Source organism: Rhipicephalus microplus, chromosome 6 (assembly GCF_043290135.1).
Source record: "Rhipicephalus microplus isolate Deutch F79 chromosome 6, USDA_Rmic, whole genome shotgun sequence".
Lineage (NCBI taxonomy): Eukaryota > Metazoa > Arthropoda > Arachnida > Ixodida > Ixodidae > Rhipicephalus > Rhipicephalus microplus.
This window is the reverse complement of record NC_134705.1, coordinates 96243628-96264669: the sequence shown is the minus strand read 5'-3', so window position 1 is coordinate 96264669 and position 21042 is coordinate 96243628. Positions and strand designations below refer to the sequence as shown.

Sequence of the window (21042 nt, the reverse complement as noted above, 5' to 3'; positions counted from 1 at the left end):
GCTTCTTTCCTTTTTTTTTCGCTTTGTGTTAGTCATATTATTGGCTCTCTTTCTATGCTTGCATGGAATCTTCCCATTATGTTAATGAATGCGTGAGAAACGTGATGGTTGCTACACCAACGCTGACTAGCAACGTTTTTCTTTTTTTTCTTACCGAGGCCCGCGCAGCATAAAACACGTGCATCAGTTCGAGAAGTATCGGCCAGTCCCATTGACGTCTCAACACGTGTGTCCGTGTTCGAACACCAGAACAATTCCGTCTATACATTCGTCAGAAGCAGGGGTGAAGGCGAAAGTACAGCTATCGATTTTTTTGTGAATCGTATTCACCTGACGCCACACTTCAACTTATTGTTTGAAGTCCGCCGCACTGGTTTGACAAATGCGGTGCTGCACTGCTGATCCGAAGGTCGCGCGTTCGATTCCGGTTGTGGCGGTCGCATTTCGATCGAGGCGAAACCCTAGAGGTCGAGTATGCTGAGATGTGAGTGCACGTTAAAAAAAAATACGAGACGGTCGAAATTCCCGGAGCTATCCACATACGGCGTCCCTCTCAATCATATCGTGCTTTTTGGACGTAAAACCCCAGTTATTATTACTAGCACTGCTCACATGCTCACAGAACCAATGGAGAATTTCTCGTATTGTTCATTGTGCTCTGCCGTGAAGGTATCGTTCCGCCTAAGCCCCTGTAAATTTAAATGCAAAGCTGCTTCCACTTTTACAACATTCGCAAACACGTATTAACATGTATATTTTTTTTCTTTTCCGTGCATATGGTCAATTTCGGTGAAGGGCATATGCAAAAACACTCGTGCAGCTATATATAAGCTTAGGCTTGCGCTAAGCAAGCAGTACTCGCTCGCTGGATTTCGTGCCGACCGGTTGTGCGCCCGCGATCTCCGACGGCAGCGCAGCTCTGGCCGACTGGCTCGCCCTACGCCATCTCCTGCCGCCGACAAGAACTCTCGCCGAGTGGTGCTCCGTCCTCGGACTCCTGCGACCGTGTCCATCTTTCCTATCTTCTGCTTACTTCCGTGCGTGCCTGTCCCTGCGCCTCTCTCCTCCTCTCTCTATCTCTATACCTTTTAATCCTATCCTTTTAATCTCTCCTTACCCCTACCCCTTGTGAGCTACTGTGGAGGTGCCCTCTTCCTGAGGGACAGTTACGGGGCTTACTTCTATCTTCAAGCCCAGGTTGTCGGAGCGAATCCATTTTCCTCGCTCCGGCGCGTCTCGTAACCATGCCGTTGTTGTGGCGCGAAATTCTAGGGATCTTTTAGTAGTGTACGAATAAATCAGTTAAGTCGATGGAATGTTGCCCCAAGAAACCTTGCGCATAATATGTGTCGTCGTTGTGACGCTCACGAAGGCTGCACCAAGACTTGAAAGTGCGGAGCTCTTTATCTGGCCAATATTGTGCCCAGAAGTTGAAAAGTCGACGTACTATCAGCGTCAAATGAAACACGAACAGCGGCAAGCCTTCTTGATGGTATAGTGCGCGCGGTCCACTTATCGCCGCGTACAGGCACGCGTATATGCGCAGAGCTGCCGAACGGGATGCGCTAGCGCCTGTGCATAGCGATCAATTGGCGGTGCGCTCTATACTATCGTGTATGCTTGCTGCTGTCGTGGTTTCATTCGACGCTGATAGTAAAATCAATTCACGCTGTATAAATTGATATTGGCGAGAATATTCTTCTGCCGTCGACTATATCTGGTCATCGTCGGAACGCGTCGTTCTTTCATACGTCAGTCATCGAATCTTCCAACGTTATCGCCAGTGCTCGCCTGGCGCACTCTTTGATTATTTCAACCGGGAAGCTTCGCGAACATAGTGACCTGGTCTGCACCGACCGTTGCTTACATCGAGATGAAACCTAAATACATCTAAATGCAGCAAGAAACGTACGTAACAACATATACGTTCGAGTGTATGATGCGTCCGTAAAGCTACAAGTATTACATATGAGATGATTATATTCATTCAAAGAAGGCACAGTCTATGAGTCTTCTGTAGATTTATTGATTTCACGTTTGGCGGTGTTACTATTACGCGTGTTATTTTTTTGTTAGCGTTCAACAGTACACTCAGAGGTGAGAAAGTAAATGGGGAGGGGGTAGTGCATGCAGCCGAAGGTCCCTCTGGCATAGTCTCATCTCTAGCCTTCTTCTCAGTGGCATTCTATTTTGATCCTACTTGTAGAAAGTGCTGCTAAACACAGCACCATGCTCGATAGCTCTGTAACGAACAACACAAAAACGGAGCGGAGAAACTACGCACGCCTAAAAGAAAACGGCGAATGAAAATGCTGACTCGGTAACTGACGGTTTACTTGAGACAGACGCAGAATTAGCGAGAAAGTACCAAAAATGAAACCGAGATATTCATGCTGACTCTGTAGGTTAGATAGTTTTTGACACCGTCTGTCACTGCATGCATTAAGCATTCCACGGTTCGTCCTGGAAACAAAATACCTCGCCGGATAGTGGTTCCGTATACGTGGAAAGACGGTAAGTGCGAAAGAAGCAGAGACGAAGATCTTTCCGTATTTCGTGACTTGCACTGATGATACCGGATCATGGAGAGAGGGACGAAGAAGCTGCGAAGAAAATTGCGTCGCTCTGGGAATGGGCTCATATATACTGCGGCTGACCGTTTCGCCACGGCAGTCGTATACTGAACGGCGACAGTTGACTGCTTCCCACAGATTCCTTTAACTCGCCACCTCTCCCGACGTTCTATACGGAGTGGTGAAGTTGTTTTTCAATGTACCTAAAATGTCCACGTTGTAAAAGAGACTCTGGACTGCCGAGTAGGAAAGAGTCGGGATTTTCGTAAACGACCGCATGCCACTAAGACGGCGATATACCAGCTAGCCCAAACTGCCACACTACTAAGACGGCGTCGGGTACTTTGATGTTCGTCCGCATATCTACAGCCAATTTATTTTGTTACCTATTTTCTCTTATTTTTCTTTTTTTCTTCTTGTTGAAGTAAGGTTAGAAAACGAGATGCTGAAATTGTGTACAGGGCACGCCTTAACTTTACTCGACTCCCGCTGAATGTGGCCCGCACCTGCATCTTTGCTTAGTTTATTTTTATATTTTTTCAGATTGCTTCCATTTGGGGAGCTTAAAAATAGCTTGCGCGTTTTTTTTTTTTTTGGCCGGTGTATCAGAGGTTCACTCTTGGGTAAGATGTCTACGACTCGGCTGGGTACACTCGGTGACCGTAAACTGTATACGGCTGCTGCTCAGAGGTGATAACTGTAGAAAGCAAGAGGAACGTTCGGTATGTCAGACGTAGTCTGGTGGACGAGGCCTTACCTGGCATGAGAAATAGCGAGGTAGAGGTCGTTGCTGAAATGCAGTGAATTTAGCCGCCGTATGGGGATCGCTAACATGCAACTCTCCGTGTAAGGAATGTGGCGAGGGAAAATGGAAAGAGGGTGGCGCATGTAAAACAAAAGAAACGTTAAAAAAAGAAGAATCAGACGTTGGCTTCTTTTCATCCTTCATGTACTTGACCTTGGTTGGGCGTGGCCTGGACATCAGTTGTGCGTTGCTGACCTGACCTTGGTCGCAAGCTGCAGTCAGACTAAATTATAGGTTCAGCTCTCTCCGTTGGTGACAGGCGGTACTCTTGGTGTTCCCATTTTTATTCTGCTGGAATTCGAGACGCTCGTTTCAAGTGATGGAAGAGTTCAAGTCGCTGGAAATAAAACGGCTTTCTTTTTTTTAGTTCGAAATATTTCTTTTATTTTTTCCAGATTATCGCGAGCATGACCTTAGCTTATATTTCGGCCTAGCGATTTCTTCACTTGATCGTCTCTTTGAGAAACCTTGCTTTCTAAAGCTTCATGCCGCTAAATCGCCTTGCCATAAAAATTGATGGGGCTTATTGATGTGAAACGTTGCGTTTAAGCTTTTGCATCGCAGATCAGTGCTTGAAATTTTGCTGTCCTTTGGTAAATCTCATTCTGAAGGGCACCACTCGAAATTCATACAAAAGCGCAGTGCCGACACTTTTTTTAAACATGTCTGGTATCGCAACAGCGTGAACGAAATAATGGCCACACTGCTGCAAGTTCCAATTAAATATCGCTGGAATTTCGTACTGTACTTCTCATCCTGCTCCTCCTATGTGGTGTCAAGGGGGTGAGGGGGGGGGTCGTATTTGATATTTGCCCTCCGCATTGATAAATGCGACTTAGGTTCGAGCCACAACATCCTGTAGGTATATCTCATTCATGACATTCTTTTTAACCTATTGCACACATTTCACGTCACTGAAATTGTTTTAACTAGTCGGTGTATTTTACGAGCACTTAGTGCCCATGATATTGAGTCCCTTATACAGCCACCTTACACTACCATACACACCATACCATCACGGTGCTCCTTGGCCATCACATGACCCTTAGGCTATTAACCAAAATATACCATCATCTTCAGCCTTTAAGCCACGACTTGACTTTATGGCTGACCTCATCCCAACCCTTTTCATGAACAGGCCAAGTGAAATGCATTGAGAGCCTTGGCCATCCGGACGATTTGAACGAGCCAAGTCTTTGCTTTACGTTAGGCACAATTTTGATTACGGTGGTTAGCATCGGGAAGCCTGTGGCTCCCGTTCCGCGAGTCAGGGCCTTCGACATCAACAGCGAGAACGAAATCTTGCGCTAACCTTGTTGTTGTCTAGGCTCTGGTTCAGTTCTAAATCTTGAGCTTGATGTATCTTCGCAACCGTGACTTCTGAGCAAGTCCCTAGCAGGAGCAACTCTCCGGTTTCCTTGGTGACCGCGTGCTTGCCGAGTAAGGGGCGTTCTTTTTTGCGTGGTGCAGGTATGAGGCGAAAGACAGATTTTAGATGCGGAGCATCTAATACTCAAGGCTTGTAGTGCGGCGCCGTCCGCAAGCTTCCTCCTCCTTCTTCTACCATCTGTGCATCCCTTCCTCCTCTACACACCGCGCGCGCTTCACTCCTCCACCATCTGTGCACCCTTCCTCCTCTACACACCGCGTGCGCTTCTCCTCTTCACGAACATTCGCTAGCTGTATAATGTAGCGCGCATGCGCCGTCACGCTTCGAGAACATCGGCAGCTGACGCGCGCGCATGCGCCGTTGCGCTTCTCCCCCTTCTTGAACATTCGACAGCTGACAGTGCATGCGCCGTCGCGCTGTATATATACTCAAGGTCGGTGCTCGCTCGCTCAGTTGCCGCTCGTCGGTTGGTTTGTACGGCGCGTCGACGTCCAAGGTCGCGGTGAAATGAATTCCAATGAATCCACAAACACAATAATCGACGTCCCTTCGACCAGCGCCGCCCTTTCGCATACGTGTGTACGTGTTCACTCATTTAACACCCCCTCCTACAACCACGTTAACCAATTTAGCCATCGACGCAAGTAAGTCGCAATTTAACACCCCATTTCACAACCACGTTAACCAATTTAGCCATCGACCCAAGTAAGTCGCACTTTAACACCCCGTTAACCAATTATATGCTCCGCATCCTCCTCAGTGTTCCCCCGAGGGAAGCTGCGGGCAATTTTTTTTATCTAAAGCAAGAGTCGCATGGCGTCCAAGGTACACGCCGCGCGCTCGCTATCTCAGAGGCAACAAAGAGTCTCACAATGCCTCACAGATGGCAGCACTTTATCTAGCGTTCGCTGTTTGCTTGATCAACGCCTCTGGAAAGGTTTGATATGTTTTCCGCTAGATGGACATAGTTGGGCGTCTCTCATAATCATATCGTAGTTTTGGGACCTTCAAACTATGGACATAGTTGTCCATTTTAGAACTGTTTGAAAGTTCCTGTGTGTTTTTAGCGGCGATGGCTGCACTATGCCAGCCTTTTTCTGGAGTAGTTTGATGGCTTCCTAAAGGCTCCTACAAATCGCCGAATAGGATCGCTTTAGTCGTGACACCTGTCGAACAAAATGTGTTAAGGATACTCCTTCAACTACATGGCATTTATGTAGTGTTTTTTCCCGAAGTGCCTGCAAGTAACTTCCTGGCTTTGTGACTGGACACCTGTTTGCTACGCGAACGGCCCGGTTTTGATCATTTTCATTCCTTGTTTTATTTGCTTTTTTCGCTCACGGACGATTTTTTGCTCACAACCAACGGCGGAATTTCCGCGACACGGGCTCTATAACGCTATCGCGCTATAATGCTCGTGCAGGCCTATATATCATCCCGTGAGGAAAAGCGCGTGCACAAACGCGGGTGCCTTGCTTGCAGCGTTGTGTTTGGTTGTCTTGGCGCGATTCTTCGGAACAGCACCCCAGATATTGAGCTGTGATTGGTCTAGAGAGGCTGCGATGGCCTCTCTTACTGGCTTGAAGTGGTCGTCATTATAGAACTCGACGATTTGGAGGAATTTGGCAGTGCCCTGTAAAGTAACCCTGATTGACCAGGAATGTGAAAGAATGGTTGCAAATAGACCTTTCTAGACTCTCGGTATAGTGGTGTGCTCTGGCTGTATCGCACGGCCTGTAATTTTTGCCTGAGGTGGTGTTTTGCCTGCAGTTGACCTTATTCCTAGGTAAAACAGCTCAATGCATTGCTTTTACTTCTTTGACGCATTAATTTAGTAGCAACTGCACCACTGAATAGTTAGAGAACCTTAGGTAGTGGAAATTTCTGGAGCCCTTCACAATGGCGTCTCTCTTAACCATGCCCTGCTTGTGGGACGTCAAAACTCTAATAGTATTTTATGCGCAGCCGAATCATTTCGTATGTAAGGTTCATTTAATGCTCAGCTCAACAGGAATCTTGAAAACGCGTTGTCGCTATACACACTCATTGGATATTATGTGACATTCTCGGGAACACTGTATTCACCACGCATGACGTCATCCCTGCGGTCATAGGATGTACGTACACATTCGCTGGTATTTGAGGTGAGCTCCCGGCTTGGGGGGGGGGGGGGGGCGGGAGGGGGTGTGTGTTTGCGATGTTCACGTGGGGGCACCACCGTCGCGCCACCAAGTGACTCTATAAGAGTTGTTCTATATTTGTGTTCGTGTAACCATTCTATACTTTTTTTTTCTCTGATGATCAGGGACACCCGGCTTTTTTCTGCAAGAGCGCGTACCATTCATTGACATTCTCGCTTTATCTCGACGGTTTACCTGGGCTGCATGCAGCGTGTCTGTCCACCGTTGCTTAAAACAAAAGCCTCGCTCGCTTACCCGCTTGACATGCGGCGCCCATGGTGGTGATTTACGGTGGTGCACTCCCCGGAATAAGCGAGACATTTGCGTCGTACGAAAATTCAGCCCGCGCAGTGTCTCGTGTCTGTACTTAATTTCTTCCCTCTCGCTTTTCATCCCTCGCCTTTTGGAACTTTTTCTAAATGAAATGTGGTCGAAACGAAACATGTTACAGGCATCTGGATGTTGAAAAGTGCTAGTGTGGATCCTCGCAACTATTACATACATAAAAGAGCGAGTAGGAGACAAACTTATAATAACTTGATCAAATGTCAGCTTATCATGCAAAACGTAGTGAAAACAACTCTATTATACCCAACAATTTACCAGTTTGAGGATTGCGTACGAAATGGAACTGTTACTTCCAGTATTTTTATGCATCCTTTTAATAACGTTGATGATTAGCATACGAAACATAATATGGTTTAACAGCGTGATAGGTTAAAATATAAAACATACAGGTACGTCTGATACAGCTCCTTGTATTGCCTTTTAAGTATCGAAATGAAAGCATATTCTCCAGGCGCATCTCTCTCATCGCGATGGTGTCGCGCACGTACGCGGAGCTTTGTCTGGGCTAAATAAGGGCCCAGCATACAGCACGGAAGTGTTTTATGCCGAGGCCCACGGAGACATCATGACGTATTTCCGGCACGGAAATGACGGCGAATATTGCGCACACTGAGATGGCAAAGAGAGACCTGGTAAAAAAAGTTTTGCAAAGAGAGTCGAACCCATGACCTCTAGGTCCGACACAACACATGCCGGGCCCGCCATTCACTGCGCCATTGTCGTGCACTCTATAGGTTTTGCAAACACGCCCTTTTTACGCTTTAAGCTCCCGCCTTGCTTGGAGGAGGGGGGCTGTAGGTGTAGATGCATTGTTTCAGCACCGGCGTTTTGGCCGTGGAGCTCGCACGGCGGGGCCCCGTGCGGCTGTTTACGAGATGTACGGGCCACTCTGGCTTGAGTGGAGTACGCGTTCCGCATTCCGGAAATATCGCAGATGGCGAAAGGCATCGGCAGCAAGTTCGAGAGAAAGGGAAGCGGAGGGTGCATATGGAGGGAGTGTTCTATAAGCAGGGTACTGGGCTGGCGCTGCCGATCGATCTCCCTTTCACTTGTGTTACTTCCTGTTTCTGTTCCTGTTTATTATTACTTTAGTTGTGTTACCGTTTCCAATACTGCAATTTTGGTGTGCTGTAGCCAAGTCACGAGGCCTGAGCGTGTGTGTGTTGTGTAGACGGCTGTTCGAACGTCTCTTTGCTGAGTAGCTGTTCTGCCTTTCGCTTTTTTTTTCTTTGTTCTCGTTTTTTTTTTACTGTAGTACCTGTTCTGAGTTACGCCGACGCTTTCTTTTTCATTTTTCTTGCATTCTTGTGGTTGCTTTTCTTATGCATCCTGAAGGGTATTGAAGAACCGCAGACCTCGGGTCAGCCTTTCTTTCTTTTTGCCCTTTTTCTTCTTTTTTTTTGTATGTGGGCACCTATTCTCGAACGCGTTTGGAAAATGGACGGCACGGCATACATGCAAAGCAAGCGAAATGCCTGCTGTGTTTGTTGGAAGTTGAATAATTGTCCTGAGCATGCTACTGAAGTAATTATTAATTGTGCCTGTACATTCATAAACGATAGGTTTTCACGCATATTTGTGCCTAAATGACAGCTTTAGGGCCTATTATAGGCGTCTAAAACATTATTTTTTCGTTCCTGAAGTTCCGGTCTCTAGCTGTGAAATCGCAACTAAGGTCGGGTGCGCTGTCGCTGTTCGCTGCCGCCGCCGCAGGTCTCAGTAACCACTATTTCACGAATAAGAAAAAAAGAGAAATATACATAAACTTCGTCGTCCTGGGTGTGCTGTTCAGCCAAGATGAACGCATACCAACTCGTTCAAGTTTCCATTTTTAAACACTGTGGGATTCAAATCCGGTTCGCCAGCGTGCCAGCCCAGTATTCTACCACTGAACCATGCCTGTGCTTCAAAACTCCTTTGCAAACTGGCCTTATTCAGGCTCGATGTCGGGAAAGTAATCGCGTTAATATGAGTAATGAAGCGTTTTACACCATCAAAGGAACAGTCAGGTCTCGCATAATGCATCCGATGAGCGCGTCGTCGATTGCTCCAACCACTTACAAAAGCTTCATCCTGTTCACCTATTAACTCTGGCGCATGCCCATTTCGGGGGATGGGGGAGATTACGAAAGCTTTTGGCATAATTCTTCATCGTTGTCACTCACAGCATGAAAGAATTACAAAATTCCTTGCAAGTGTGGAATGGGTACTGCGCTTTTCTGAAGAATGACGAAGGATGGCATAGTTAATGCCTGCCAGCTACACATTGATTTAGAGCATAGTGGGTACTCTGCAAGTGCGCTTGCAGCACCTACCTAAAAAGAGGTAAAAAAAAAAAGTCTGAAAGGCTGCTCTTTCTGCTTTCGCTGTGAGAGGGCTGCGAGTTCTGCGCAAGCCTCGTGATTTTTTTTATTGCGATAGAAATTATATGGACACTCGGCTAAATTTTGCCGTGGGCATCGACGTCACTCGCCGTATCTGCATACGTATCTATATATATATGAAAACAGAAGAAAGAAAAAACATTCTGAAATAGACTGGCGTGCGTGGAATCGAACGTGGTACCTCTGAGTCGTGAATGCGAGCTGTTAATCACTGAGCCACGAAGGAGCACGTCCTTGAACGTTCAAATGGCAAGCTATGAATATCTACTACTTACTGCTGGTGATGAGCATCTAGGGGGGAGGGAAATTCGTGTTTTTAGAATTACCAGCAAGACGGCGCAATGAGCACGTGTCGCCACATCGTCACGACGCGGCGGCGCGCGCTCTCATCTCCCACGCGTACTTGGCCCCGTGGAAAGGAGGAGGTGGATGCTCCGTCGCCTGCCCTTATCTCGCTGTGGGGAGAATCGTACGTCTTGGCTGGCCTCGGGCTTTACCTGGAACGATTCTGTTGTAGTTACCGGGCGCACAAAGGTCACTGCAGTCGTTGCACAATCACTGCTTGCGAAAAGAACGCACTTTTCAGACCCAGCGAAGTAAACACTGAGACGCTTATTCGCGTTCATCTGTACCTGTGAGGACGTTTGGTGCGTTATTTCTGCATGAAAAATGTGGAGCACCTGTCGTTATGCTTGTCATTCTGCGCGTGACCTTCCAATTTGTTGCTATCGTGCTCATTTCTTTGCCTGTCCGGCAAGGCTGTGACTTGTTTTTTGTCATTGCGACATAGGGTAGTACGTCGCACGCAGGAGATGCGCGAACAATAGCGGGCTTATTAGTTGCACAACCATTTGCCGACGGCTGACTTCAAGGTCGCGGGATGGAATCTCGGCTGGGGCAGCCGCATTTTTGGTGAAGGTTAGAATGCTCGAGGTCCGCGTACGTAGGTTCAACGCTTCCTAGAAAAACTATGCCTGGAATGTCGCTCTCTTTTTATTTGGGAGCTTCCTGCCAGCACGCAATCTCGGAGGCCATGTTTTCTGCCGCGTGTTTCGACCGTCCGCCGTGTGGGAACGCTCGCTTCCGCACCGCTCTAGAATTACTGTAAATGCTACCTAAAGGTAGCATATACAGTAACTCAATACTGTTCAGTCACGTGATATTACCGTGCCGCTCTGTCACGTGACATCACAGCTGCTCGGAGGCAACTGAGAGAGCATTGCTGTGTTTACAGGGGGCGGCCGCCAGAGGCGTTCACCTTCGTACCGGAGGGCACCCGAGGGGGAGGGTAAACTGTGAGGGTACGGCAGCACGTTCGCGGCTCACGTTCTAGGCATAATTTTTTAGGGGGCATTGGTAGGTTCAGGTGTGCGTTCAGAATCCCCATGTGGTCGAAATTTGCTGAGCCCTTCTCCGCGGCATGCTCTCATAAGCATATCGTGGTTTTCGGGAAGTTCAACCCGAAACGTAGCTATTATATTTGCACGACTGACTGCTTGACTTAGTGTGCAAATAAATTTTTTCCCATCTTCATGCCCTCCAAGCATGCAATGGCTTCCTCATTTTTGTAGTTTGTGAATACAGTGCACATGTATAACGCATGCGGCGAGTTGCGGAAATCTCGGTGATTTCTTGCTGACTGAATATCCTGGCTTATCATTGCAATGTGTTCAGTATAGTTTCCGCATTTTTCTCGCAATATATATGCATGCCGCTTCCTGTTAGCGTTTACTCTTGCATGCTTTAATCCTCACGCAGTTTTACAGGTGCGTTCTTTGTCGTCATGCTTGAAATAGCTAACCGTTCTGGCCCTTCAGTTGTCATTCGCATGTCTCTTAACTGAGATGTTTTGCTCTCTCTGTAAATAAACACAGCCTCATAGCTCCCTCTATATTGGTCCTTGTATCTGCGCGTTTAGCCTTATCCTGCGTGGTTGGCCTATTCATGCACGCGCCGAAGTGCGCTCTCTCATTTGGGCGCTCAGCGTCCTCGCTTCAAAGCCTCAAGCCAAGGTGAGGAGTAGTGAAGGAGAGGGTAACAGCGCATTTTGGTTTCCTCAACATTTCCTCCTCGTGCTGGCACTGAAGGAAAAAAAAACCCTTTGGCATTTTCTCTTTATCTTTTTAACCTCCTAGCTCTTCGCCTGGCAGATTCCGAACATTCTCCGCCTTTCGAATCGTCCAGCCCTTCCCTTTGTGTTCCGCATATCTCGGTCTCCAGGCACATAGGCGCCGCTGTGTGGCCGCTGTTTTTAATTAAGCCCCTTAATGAACGCTGCTCGTTTTCGAGCGCGCGCTCCTTTCCCTGGTCATTTTTTTCTCTCTCTCTCCTCCCGTTCACGGGATTTCTCGTTTCTGAAAACCGAGTGAATGGTTCGGGAGCAGGTGCGGATCTTGCCGATCCTGGAGGACCATAGCTACAGCTTGAGAACAGAACGACGACACAGAGACAAGACGGACACGAAAAACACAAGCGCTCGTGTCCTTCGTATCCTTCTTGTCTTTGTGTCGTCGTTTTGTTCTCGCGCTATAACTATCGTCATGCCACACCAACTAGCCCAAGCTGCCACACCTGGAGGACCGTTCAGTGTACCTTTCGTTGTTCGTTGATTTAATGCCGAACACCAGATACTGGTGTTCCTTATTTATTTGCTCTTTGTTTGTTATTTCCTTAACCTCGTATACGATGACACAATGAGCAGTGCGGGATCCGGCATCGTTAGCACGGAGGGGGGGGGGATTTCTGCTGCTTCATTCCTTCTCATCCCGGGGTTCTTGAGAAAAACACTTAAAAAGAACAAGTGCGGACGTAGAGAAACGAATTAAGTAATAGTAAAAAACAGAAACTGAGAAATGAAGGGAAGAGAGAGGGGGGGAACAAAATAAAAGGCGATAGAACGAGTACAGAAAGAGAGAGAGAGAAATAAATGGTGTAGTAACAAAAATGAAAAACGAGAAAAAAAGAACACAAAGAAGGAAACTAATGGAGAATGAAAAGAAGAATAGAGAACAACAGGGATGTTTTCTCATTCAAAGACAAGAAAATTCCCTGCTTCGAAGATTTTTGCCTGAAAACGTTGACAGAATTCTCAGCATAGTTCTCTGCACAACAGTACTAATTTCCGCCCCCATCTATGCACACACATACTATATTTACACGTGTCTCACGTACTGGCGACCTTTGAAATTAGAACTAGACCCTCCATAAAAGAACAACAAAAGCATGACTTTATTAATTTACATAGTGTTAGTACACTGCACACTGTGGGCTTCAAGTCTAACACAAATAGTGAACTAGAAATCGCTCCACGTAAATATCAGAAACAAATATCAAAGGTTATACTTGCGTGGTGCATGCGCCAGAACCGATTACGGCAGATGTAGGCGTACTGTGACCGCTAATTATCGGTCACCATTGAAAAATGTAACCATTCCTGAAATGCCCTGCAATATCACGAAGATTTCCTCTCTCCCTTTGGCTCAAAATCACAGGTGGAAATTCCCCGAAACAGGGAAAATTCTCTCCAAGGAACATCACTGGAGAACGAGCCTGTGGCCGTGTATATTATGGCATAAAGGGGTGAAAAAAGAGTGAGGGTATGAAGGGCAGCGTCAAGAGCTCCGCATCTTCCTCACGCAGGCACTGCGCCGTGCTCCCGACCGGGTTGCAGAAATTAGGTCCCTTTCCTCATCTTCTAACCACTACCACCACGTCATCGCATCACTGATTGATGCATTGATTGATACTTTCGTAGCCGTGTACATGTGTACACGAATACAGCGATTTGTGTGTTTTGATCCATTGATTAATTAGCTGGGAGCTGTGTACATCGGTACACGGTTAATTTACGTGATTCTAATGATTGGTTCGTAGCCATCTTCATCTGTGGACGAATTGATTGATTGATTGGTTGATCGATTCTTTGATTGACTTTCGACTAACATCGCCTTGGTTTTACTTAATTCTGTAACCTCAGAAGATGTGATCCTTATGTGACTTTTTAATGTGTGCTTGTTAATTTTGGGGCCTTCAATTTCTAACCGCCCTTTTTTTTTTGCTTTTTCTCTCACATGCAGTCGTTGGAGAGGACACGGAATATGATAGCACTATGCGAAGAGGTAAGTGATCCTTTTCTTACCCTTTTTTCAGTGTTGTTTTTCTTCACTTTTATGTGTGTTTATGTGTATTCTCCTAGCGTGCGCATTTGACGAGGGGTCCCGATACACGTGCCATATATGTAGTTTCGATGCATTTCCCTCCACGGCATATTAAACTCTTCCCGCAAGCCTCCTAAACTGAAGGCTCGAGGGTATAAGCCGTGCGGGACCTAAAGTACCTCGCCAGTATAATGTCGCTAGCGAAGCCGTTCTCTTGTTACGCCCTTTGGCTGCTGGCTGGCTACCGTATACCATGGAATAAAAAAGAAACTAACTAAACAGAAAGCCAATGCAGATAAGAGGCCAATACTAATTTGATTTCGCCCTGCGGTCAAAGTATCGCAAATAGTAATCCAGAATATTATCCTGGGAGGCCATTGTTGAATTTTTCATGCTTCAGCATTTCCTCACCTTTCTTCATTTATATAGGTACCTAAAAAGAATGACAACTTTAATATTTCGTTGTTTCCTAAAACTATCACGGACACAGGTTTGGCCTATATTAACTTCTGCCGTATTATGGGCAGTATTCGCTGGATTCGCGCCTGTTTAGGGTTGTTTTTTTTTTCGTTCTTTTCTTGCAAATTATGCTGCTGTGTCAGCACTTAATACCGGAAATACCGTGCCTTAACGTTTGTAAGCCATTTAGACGGTCGTCATTTTGCTTTTGCGACGTTGGTTATGGTTTCCGATACACGTGTTCACGTTGAGGCAGCGTGTTGCTTGGTGTTTGCTTTCGAAACTAAATTTCTGTAACGTTATTGAGGGGTTACCGATATTAACGAACGCTCTTGCTGTACTGATTTTGAGGGTGTGTGGTAAATTATTGTGCAGGGGCATCTGTTGCGCGGCAAACGTTGGTGGAGCGTGAATCATTCGAAAACTTGATATTTTTCACGTTGCTTGTAACGTGTAGTCACTAGGTAAATTACTAGCATTGCGCACTAAAAGAAAAAAAATCCCATTTATTGTGTAGTCTTTTGCTGTTGGGTGCACAAATAAAGCCGCCATCTTCCGGGAACTTAATGTTCAAAGAAAAAAATTGTCTATAGTTGAGCTGGTCGATCCGTCTGAGGAGATTAGTGATGTTGAATCTCGTGGTTACATGTCTGTTTTAATGTCGTTAGTATATATCAGGTGCAAATAGATATTTTGTGGTAATTCAGCGAGCAAACAGCAGTAAGAGTATTATACAGTAGGTGCACTCTATTTCCTACTACCGGTATGCTACAAATTTCAGCCTCCGTGAACGCTAGCATACTGGCGAAGTATTTCGATCCCCTAATTATGGAAGGCCACATGACATAAAGCCGCGAACAATATGAGATGGACCGACATATGTCTGTTTGCCAACGAATATACTTGCAATGTACTGATAAGAAGAACATAAACTTTATTTGTCGAATCCAGACGATTCGGGTCCGGCGTTTTTTAGTGGGCCTGGGCACCCACCGCTGATGCGGTTCCGAGACCTTGTCTGTGACTTGTGTGACTTTTAGAAGGTACCTTCAGCGTTCCATCTCGTATTGTTAACGACTGTACTTCTAACATTAAAACATTGGCTTGACGAACATTCTGTCCAGTAGGACGCGTCCTGTAAGTGTGTTAACTATGTGCTTTATCTGCATGGTGCACCGGCTGTGCTCCACCACTCTTAATCGGGTCCTGCTTAAATGGTATCTCGGAAACAAAACGAAAAATGCCGAGTTTCCTGGCTAAATCGGGCTCTATAAACGCGGCTTGGTTAATAGTGTAAGTTCAGGGTTGCCTTCTGCGATGAGTGTCGGCGTTCTGGCTCGGCTGAGTTTGGGTTTGTGTATGATCATCATTTTACCTCACACGAGGGCACAGCAAATGTCCCTTCTTTAACTTTTTGTTGATGTATTTTCTTTCGCGAATGACGCAGGGCGTTTATTGACAGAGCCTGCTGGTTACGCACTCATACATACAGAAGGTTCGAGAAAAAATTGTTGCCACTAGTTTTGTTATTTTGTTTTTTTTTTTTTTCACGTCAGCCGTTTGTTACGTCCCGCTCATTATTGTTTGTGAAGTGTTCCTTCTTTGTCACTGCGGTCACTTCTGTCATGACACTACATAATTTGCAAGCACACTGTGTGCGTGTATTCGTGACGACATATTAATATGTATATATCAAGGGCAGGGTTACTCGACCAAGATACCTTTCATTAAATGAAAGCAGATAATATAAGCGGTTACTTAATATATTGTGGACGGTATAGACAGTTTTATAATGGGGCACTATAAGCTTTGCGTGAGCCCTTGGTTACGTTTGGTATCCTTGCGCTTGCGTCGTGCGCTGGCCTTTACAGTATCGCTTTACCTTTCAAAAATAGCGTGCGTATCCAAACGACACAACACCTGAATACTTATTCAAAAACGCTGTAGTGCTGCCCTGTAATTTTTTTATTTTTTTTATTCATTGCAGCGTCGATTAAGAAAGCCTCGCACAAGCTTAGGAAGAGAGCTTATATTTCGGGCTGTATCATAGGTCCTTTCGTCACCAATAATGACCTACACCTTGTCACAATAGGCGTTTGTTCTTTTAGTCCACTTTCCTTTCTTCATATTTACAAAAAAAATAAATAACAGCTCCTGTACTTTTCTTGACGTTATTGTACGTTAGTTTTCATTATTACTGTGTCCAACACAGGAAACGAGCCCTTAAAATTTACACTTTCCTGCTTTAGTTATTATTGGTTTAAACTGGGTTGTTTTCAGTAGTCTATTCGCAAAAACCTAATCAATACGCTCATTTAAACGCTCTTTGAACCAGTACTCGAGATATATCTTATTGCGTTCGAGAAGTTTCTTATCTGAATCAGTGATTCGTGTACAACACATTGTACACGTGCGCGCTTGTCAGCAGACGTGGTCCGGTCAGTAACCGTCTGAGCCGGGATTTTCGACGACGCATTGAGACAATAAAAGGGTTGCCCCATCAGCTTTCTTTTTGACCCTTTGCAAAAGAAACAAAAAGTGCAGGAAGAGGAAAAAATGCTAAGAGGAGGGTCTTCATCCTGTTAGCAATGTCGCGTTGCATTTTTCGCTCGCAAAAGCTTTCCGTCTCCGAAAAGCGCTCGGCGCAGCAGACAAAACTGTTCAGTGAACTTGTCCGTCAGCCCGGGCCGTTTGCGTACCTAGAATCCCCAGTAAAGCAGGCTTTCCTCTCGCGTCCGATGCGATTTGAATGTCGTGTCGTCCGAAGAGCTGGGTGGATGACTTCGTGGAAGCCTTTTGTTTCCGGTGGTCAACAGGATCGAGAACAAAATAAATCGAAACGCGTTATTTGAATAGTACGCGCAAGGTCAAGTATGAGCTTTCGATCGGACGTGTCGTGTATAAGCTGGCGATCAAAATGCGCTTCGCTTATATAGATGGCTGAGTTTAATACCGTTTACAGCGCTTGTTTAAAATACGTAATAAAAAGGGGGAGGCGTTCTTTTTCTTGTTATGTTGTATCTTCCCAGCCGTGATCGATCTCTTTCTTATTGTTTCGATCGGATGAAAGAAGTGAAAAGAAAAATAAAAATAAATTCGACTATCTTGGATTTACTTATTTTATTGCCTGTCAATGTAAGGCCTCTGCTTTTGAAAACGATAGGGCTACTTAGACGCGAAAAATTGGCCCCGTATCTGCATGTTACACTGCAAATGTCGTCGAGAGTTTTGCGTCTGGAGAGAGTGAACAAAACGTTTATTTAATGGTCTGCGCATGAAAATCGGCAAATGTTGTTCTGGAGGTGCAGCGTTAGAGTGCCTCGAGCCTGCAGCGGAAGGCGAACGAGTGCATCAAGTCACGTCACACGTGTGATACGAGCGCCATCTGGCAGTTATCTTGCAAAACGAAGCACGAGCGCGCGGCGTGCGCGCCCGTCTCGGAGCTGATAAGTTGTAGAACGCAAGGCGACGGGTAGGTGCCACCGCCGTGTCGTCTTAGCAAAGCGTTGAAAACGCTTACCTTTCGTGCAAGCGTTGCATGGTCAGCGCAGCGTGATAGATGCTGCGGTCCTTATAATTGCTTACGTATGTCTTGTCTAGTAAAAGATATACATAAAATATTGACGTATTGTTATGGTGTCTCAGATATGCGCAATAATTTTTTAATTGACAATTGCACAAGTATGAATGCTGGACCTTGAGCAATATTGGTGGGCGGTGCTGATGTGGTCGGCGGTTTGGGGTATCGGCCGGTGATTCTGGTGCCTTTTAGGGTACCGTTAAGGATGAACAAACAGACATCCCGGCTGCGGCGGCTGCGTTTCCGATGGAGGTGGAAATGTTGTAGGCCCGTGTGCTCAGGTTTGGGTGCACGTTAAAAAACCCCAGGTGGTCGAATGTTCCGTAGCCCTCCACTACGGCGTCTCTCATAATCACATGGTGGTTCTGGAACTTAAGCGCGGGCTTTTTTTTTTGTTTTCTTTTGCATTCGCCCCGACTGACGCGTTTTTTTTTTTAGCCCCGGCTGACGTGGTTTTTTTTTTCCCTTTTCGCTCGCCCCGGCAGACACATATCAATCAATCAATCAATTGAACAAACAGACAAATGTACAGATAGACAGATAGGCCAAATTTTTCGCGTCGAAGGTCCCCAAGAAAGGCTATCGTTATTAAAATTTTTGTCTATCTGTCGGTACGTTTGTCTGCTTGTCCACCGTAACGATGCTCCAAACGGCCCTAAAAATGGCCGAAACGGCCAACCCCAACCGCAGCGCCGACCAATATTGAGCAATTGTCAGCGTTCATACTTGTGGGATTGCCAATTAAAAAGCAGTTATTGGGCATATCTGATGCACCTAACAACGCGTACATATTCTGTATGTGTGTCTTTATACTAGAGAAGGCACACATAAGTAATTCTAAGGAGCGTATCCCATATCATGCTCCGCTGACAATGCGACGCTATGCTCAAAAAGGCAAGTGTTTCCAACGCTTTGCTGAGACGGCGTGGTGGTGGCACCCACCCGCCGCTTTGCGTTCTACATCTTATCGCCTCCGAGACAGGCGCGCACGCGTTCCTTCGTTTTCGAAGATAACTGCCAGATAGTGCTTGTGTCTAAAGTGCCTAGATGCGCTCGTTTACCTTCGCTGCACGGTTCGAGACCCTCGCAGCGCCTCCAGTATACAATTCACCGATTTTCTCGCGCAGAACATCAAAAAAACGTTTTGTTCACTCTCTCCAGACGCACGACTGTATCTTTCGACGACATTTGAAGTGAAACATGCAGATACGGGGCCAATGTAATGTTTTTGCTTTTCTTTCTTATATAAATAGGCATGGTGGCGGAAGTGGCCCTAGCATTGCAAATAGTCAAGTAGATCCTCTGTGAGAACGGTAATGTGCTGGCCTTTCTCAGGAATTCCTGAAGAAGGTCAGACTCTGCCCGAAAAAAAAAAATATATATATATATATATATATATATATAAAGATCGTAAATAGCGCAGTTACAATAAAGAGGGCGTTTACAGTCACGTTCAGTGAAGGTTTTAATTCCTAGGTTGAACAGCGATCAAGTGTACTCAGAAACTCTGGCAAACGTTAAATAAGGACGCTGGGTCTTTTTTTGCACTTGGTTACCCGGCTATTACTAGAAATTTAACCGAGAACAGATCTAAACTTGGCTGACTTAAAGCTTTCTTTCTTTCTTTTGCCTTTTTTTTAACGTTGGCGTCGCCTTGTAGCGTTTACCATTTTGATCGCTGACACCGTGTTCAGGCTTATACTGTACGAGACTGCGTGTAATTTATTGCGACTCGTCACTAAGTATTGTCGTCTTGATGACCTCACGCGATGACGTCATGAAACCAAGCAAGTTCCCACCGAGCGGAGCTGCACTTTCTGTGTACATCGCGACGAATTCTCAGGGTCACCATCTGACGAGTCGTTTATTTGAAGCTAAAGTTGACAGCGTTCGCTTTGGCGGCAGTGAAAGCGACATGATAACATGCGCGGTATGATGGTTCGTCAATATGTCTTCATCATGTACAGCCACTTACTGCGCAAACCCTTTTAGAAATGTGCATTTTCGTACGGATCTTTCCCATTTTCAGCCTCCAAAACATACCGACAGATGAAAAGTTAGGGTTCTATTTTCTTGTTTTTTTTTTCAAATTTAAAGTTTGTTGTTCACGAAACGGTCAACGGTAATGCACAAAATGGAGTCGTTTCGCAGACTATGTTCCCGTAATCTGATCTCTCTTGGAGAACCCACTATGAAGAATGCATGTATTAAAATGTGCATACGCTAATCGTTAGAAAAGCAGGATCAATTATGCAGTGTTATACAAGAACTACCGAAAAACTAAATAGTAAAATATAGCAATATACGCTATAACGAAAATTATAGAAGAATAACCGTAATGGGCCACAGCACCGTTCAACCCAAGACGCCACCCGAGCGCAAAGTTGCTGCTTAGCATCCCATCAGGCTTCCCTTCGGGGAAATAGTTGAAGTTTTTTTCCTTTTCGCACCTTTAGATCATTCATTTTTATTGGTTAATGAATTCAACCAGATTTTTTTTTTGTAGTAGCGCGCAGTGAATTCTTGCCAATTATATATAGGCAATTCTGGTTGTGAGCTATCACTTTAATGAAAAGGCATGGTCACGCGTGCACCTGCAGGAGAGTGTGTTCTCACGTTCCCAATATTAGTCAGAATGCGATAGCACGTAATGATGGTTGAATCTTCCGACCGCTGATGCTTCTACAGTTATGCGCATATACCCTCTGTTTAATAATGATACCAATCTTAGAGTTTTATAAATTAAATGTCTCTCTGAAGGGTTTGTCGTTATCATTTAAATGGGCCAATGTTTTCCACCATCGCTACGCTCTCTAAACTCGCAGAGTTCTTCAATGCGCTCGGAAGGTTTCGCCACAACGATAGTCCCTGCTGCGAAATCGACCTTACGTTTTTGCATCGTACGCCTTCTCCATTTTGCAGTACATTTAAGTGATTTCATTTGTCTTACTGCAAAGCGTGGGATTTACCTTAAAAAGACTGTCAGACTCGATCTTGGGAAAGTCCGAGCTTTTATTTCATCGCCTCTTGTTTGTTGAAATTATTTTCTTGCGCTTAGCGGTCAGTTTGTTTGGCTCGAGAGGAACGCGCAAAATTGCGCCATGAAATAAATGAAACGAAAATGATCAGAAAATTTCAGAGCGTTGAAACCATGTTAATATTCACG

At 45.6% G+C, this 21042-nt stretch overlaps 1 protein-coding gene across 12 annotated transcripts in view; it reads left to right on the top strand.

Annotated features, from left to right (window-relative positions):
• Nucleotides 1-21042, top strand: part of Snap25 (Synaptosomal-associated protein 25kDa) — a 339638-nt gene that overhangs the window by 243083 nt on the left and 75513 nt on the right. For all 12 annotated transcript variants that reach the window (XM_037418939.2, XM_075866231.1, XM_075866227.1 and 9 more), the window contains one exon: nucleotides 13757-13798. In XM_037418939.2, the coding sequence (XP_037274836.1) occupies nucleotides 13757-13798 (42 nt within the window). The remainder of the gene's footprint in view (nucleotides 1-13756; nucleotides 13799-21042) is intronic.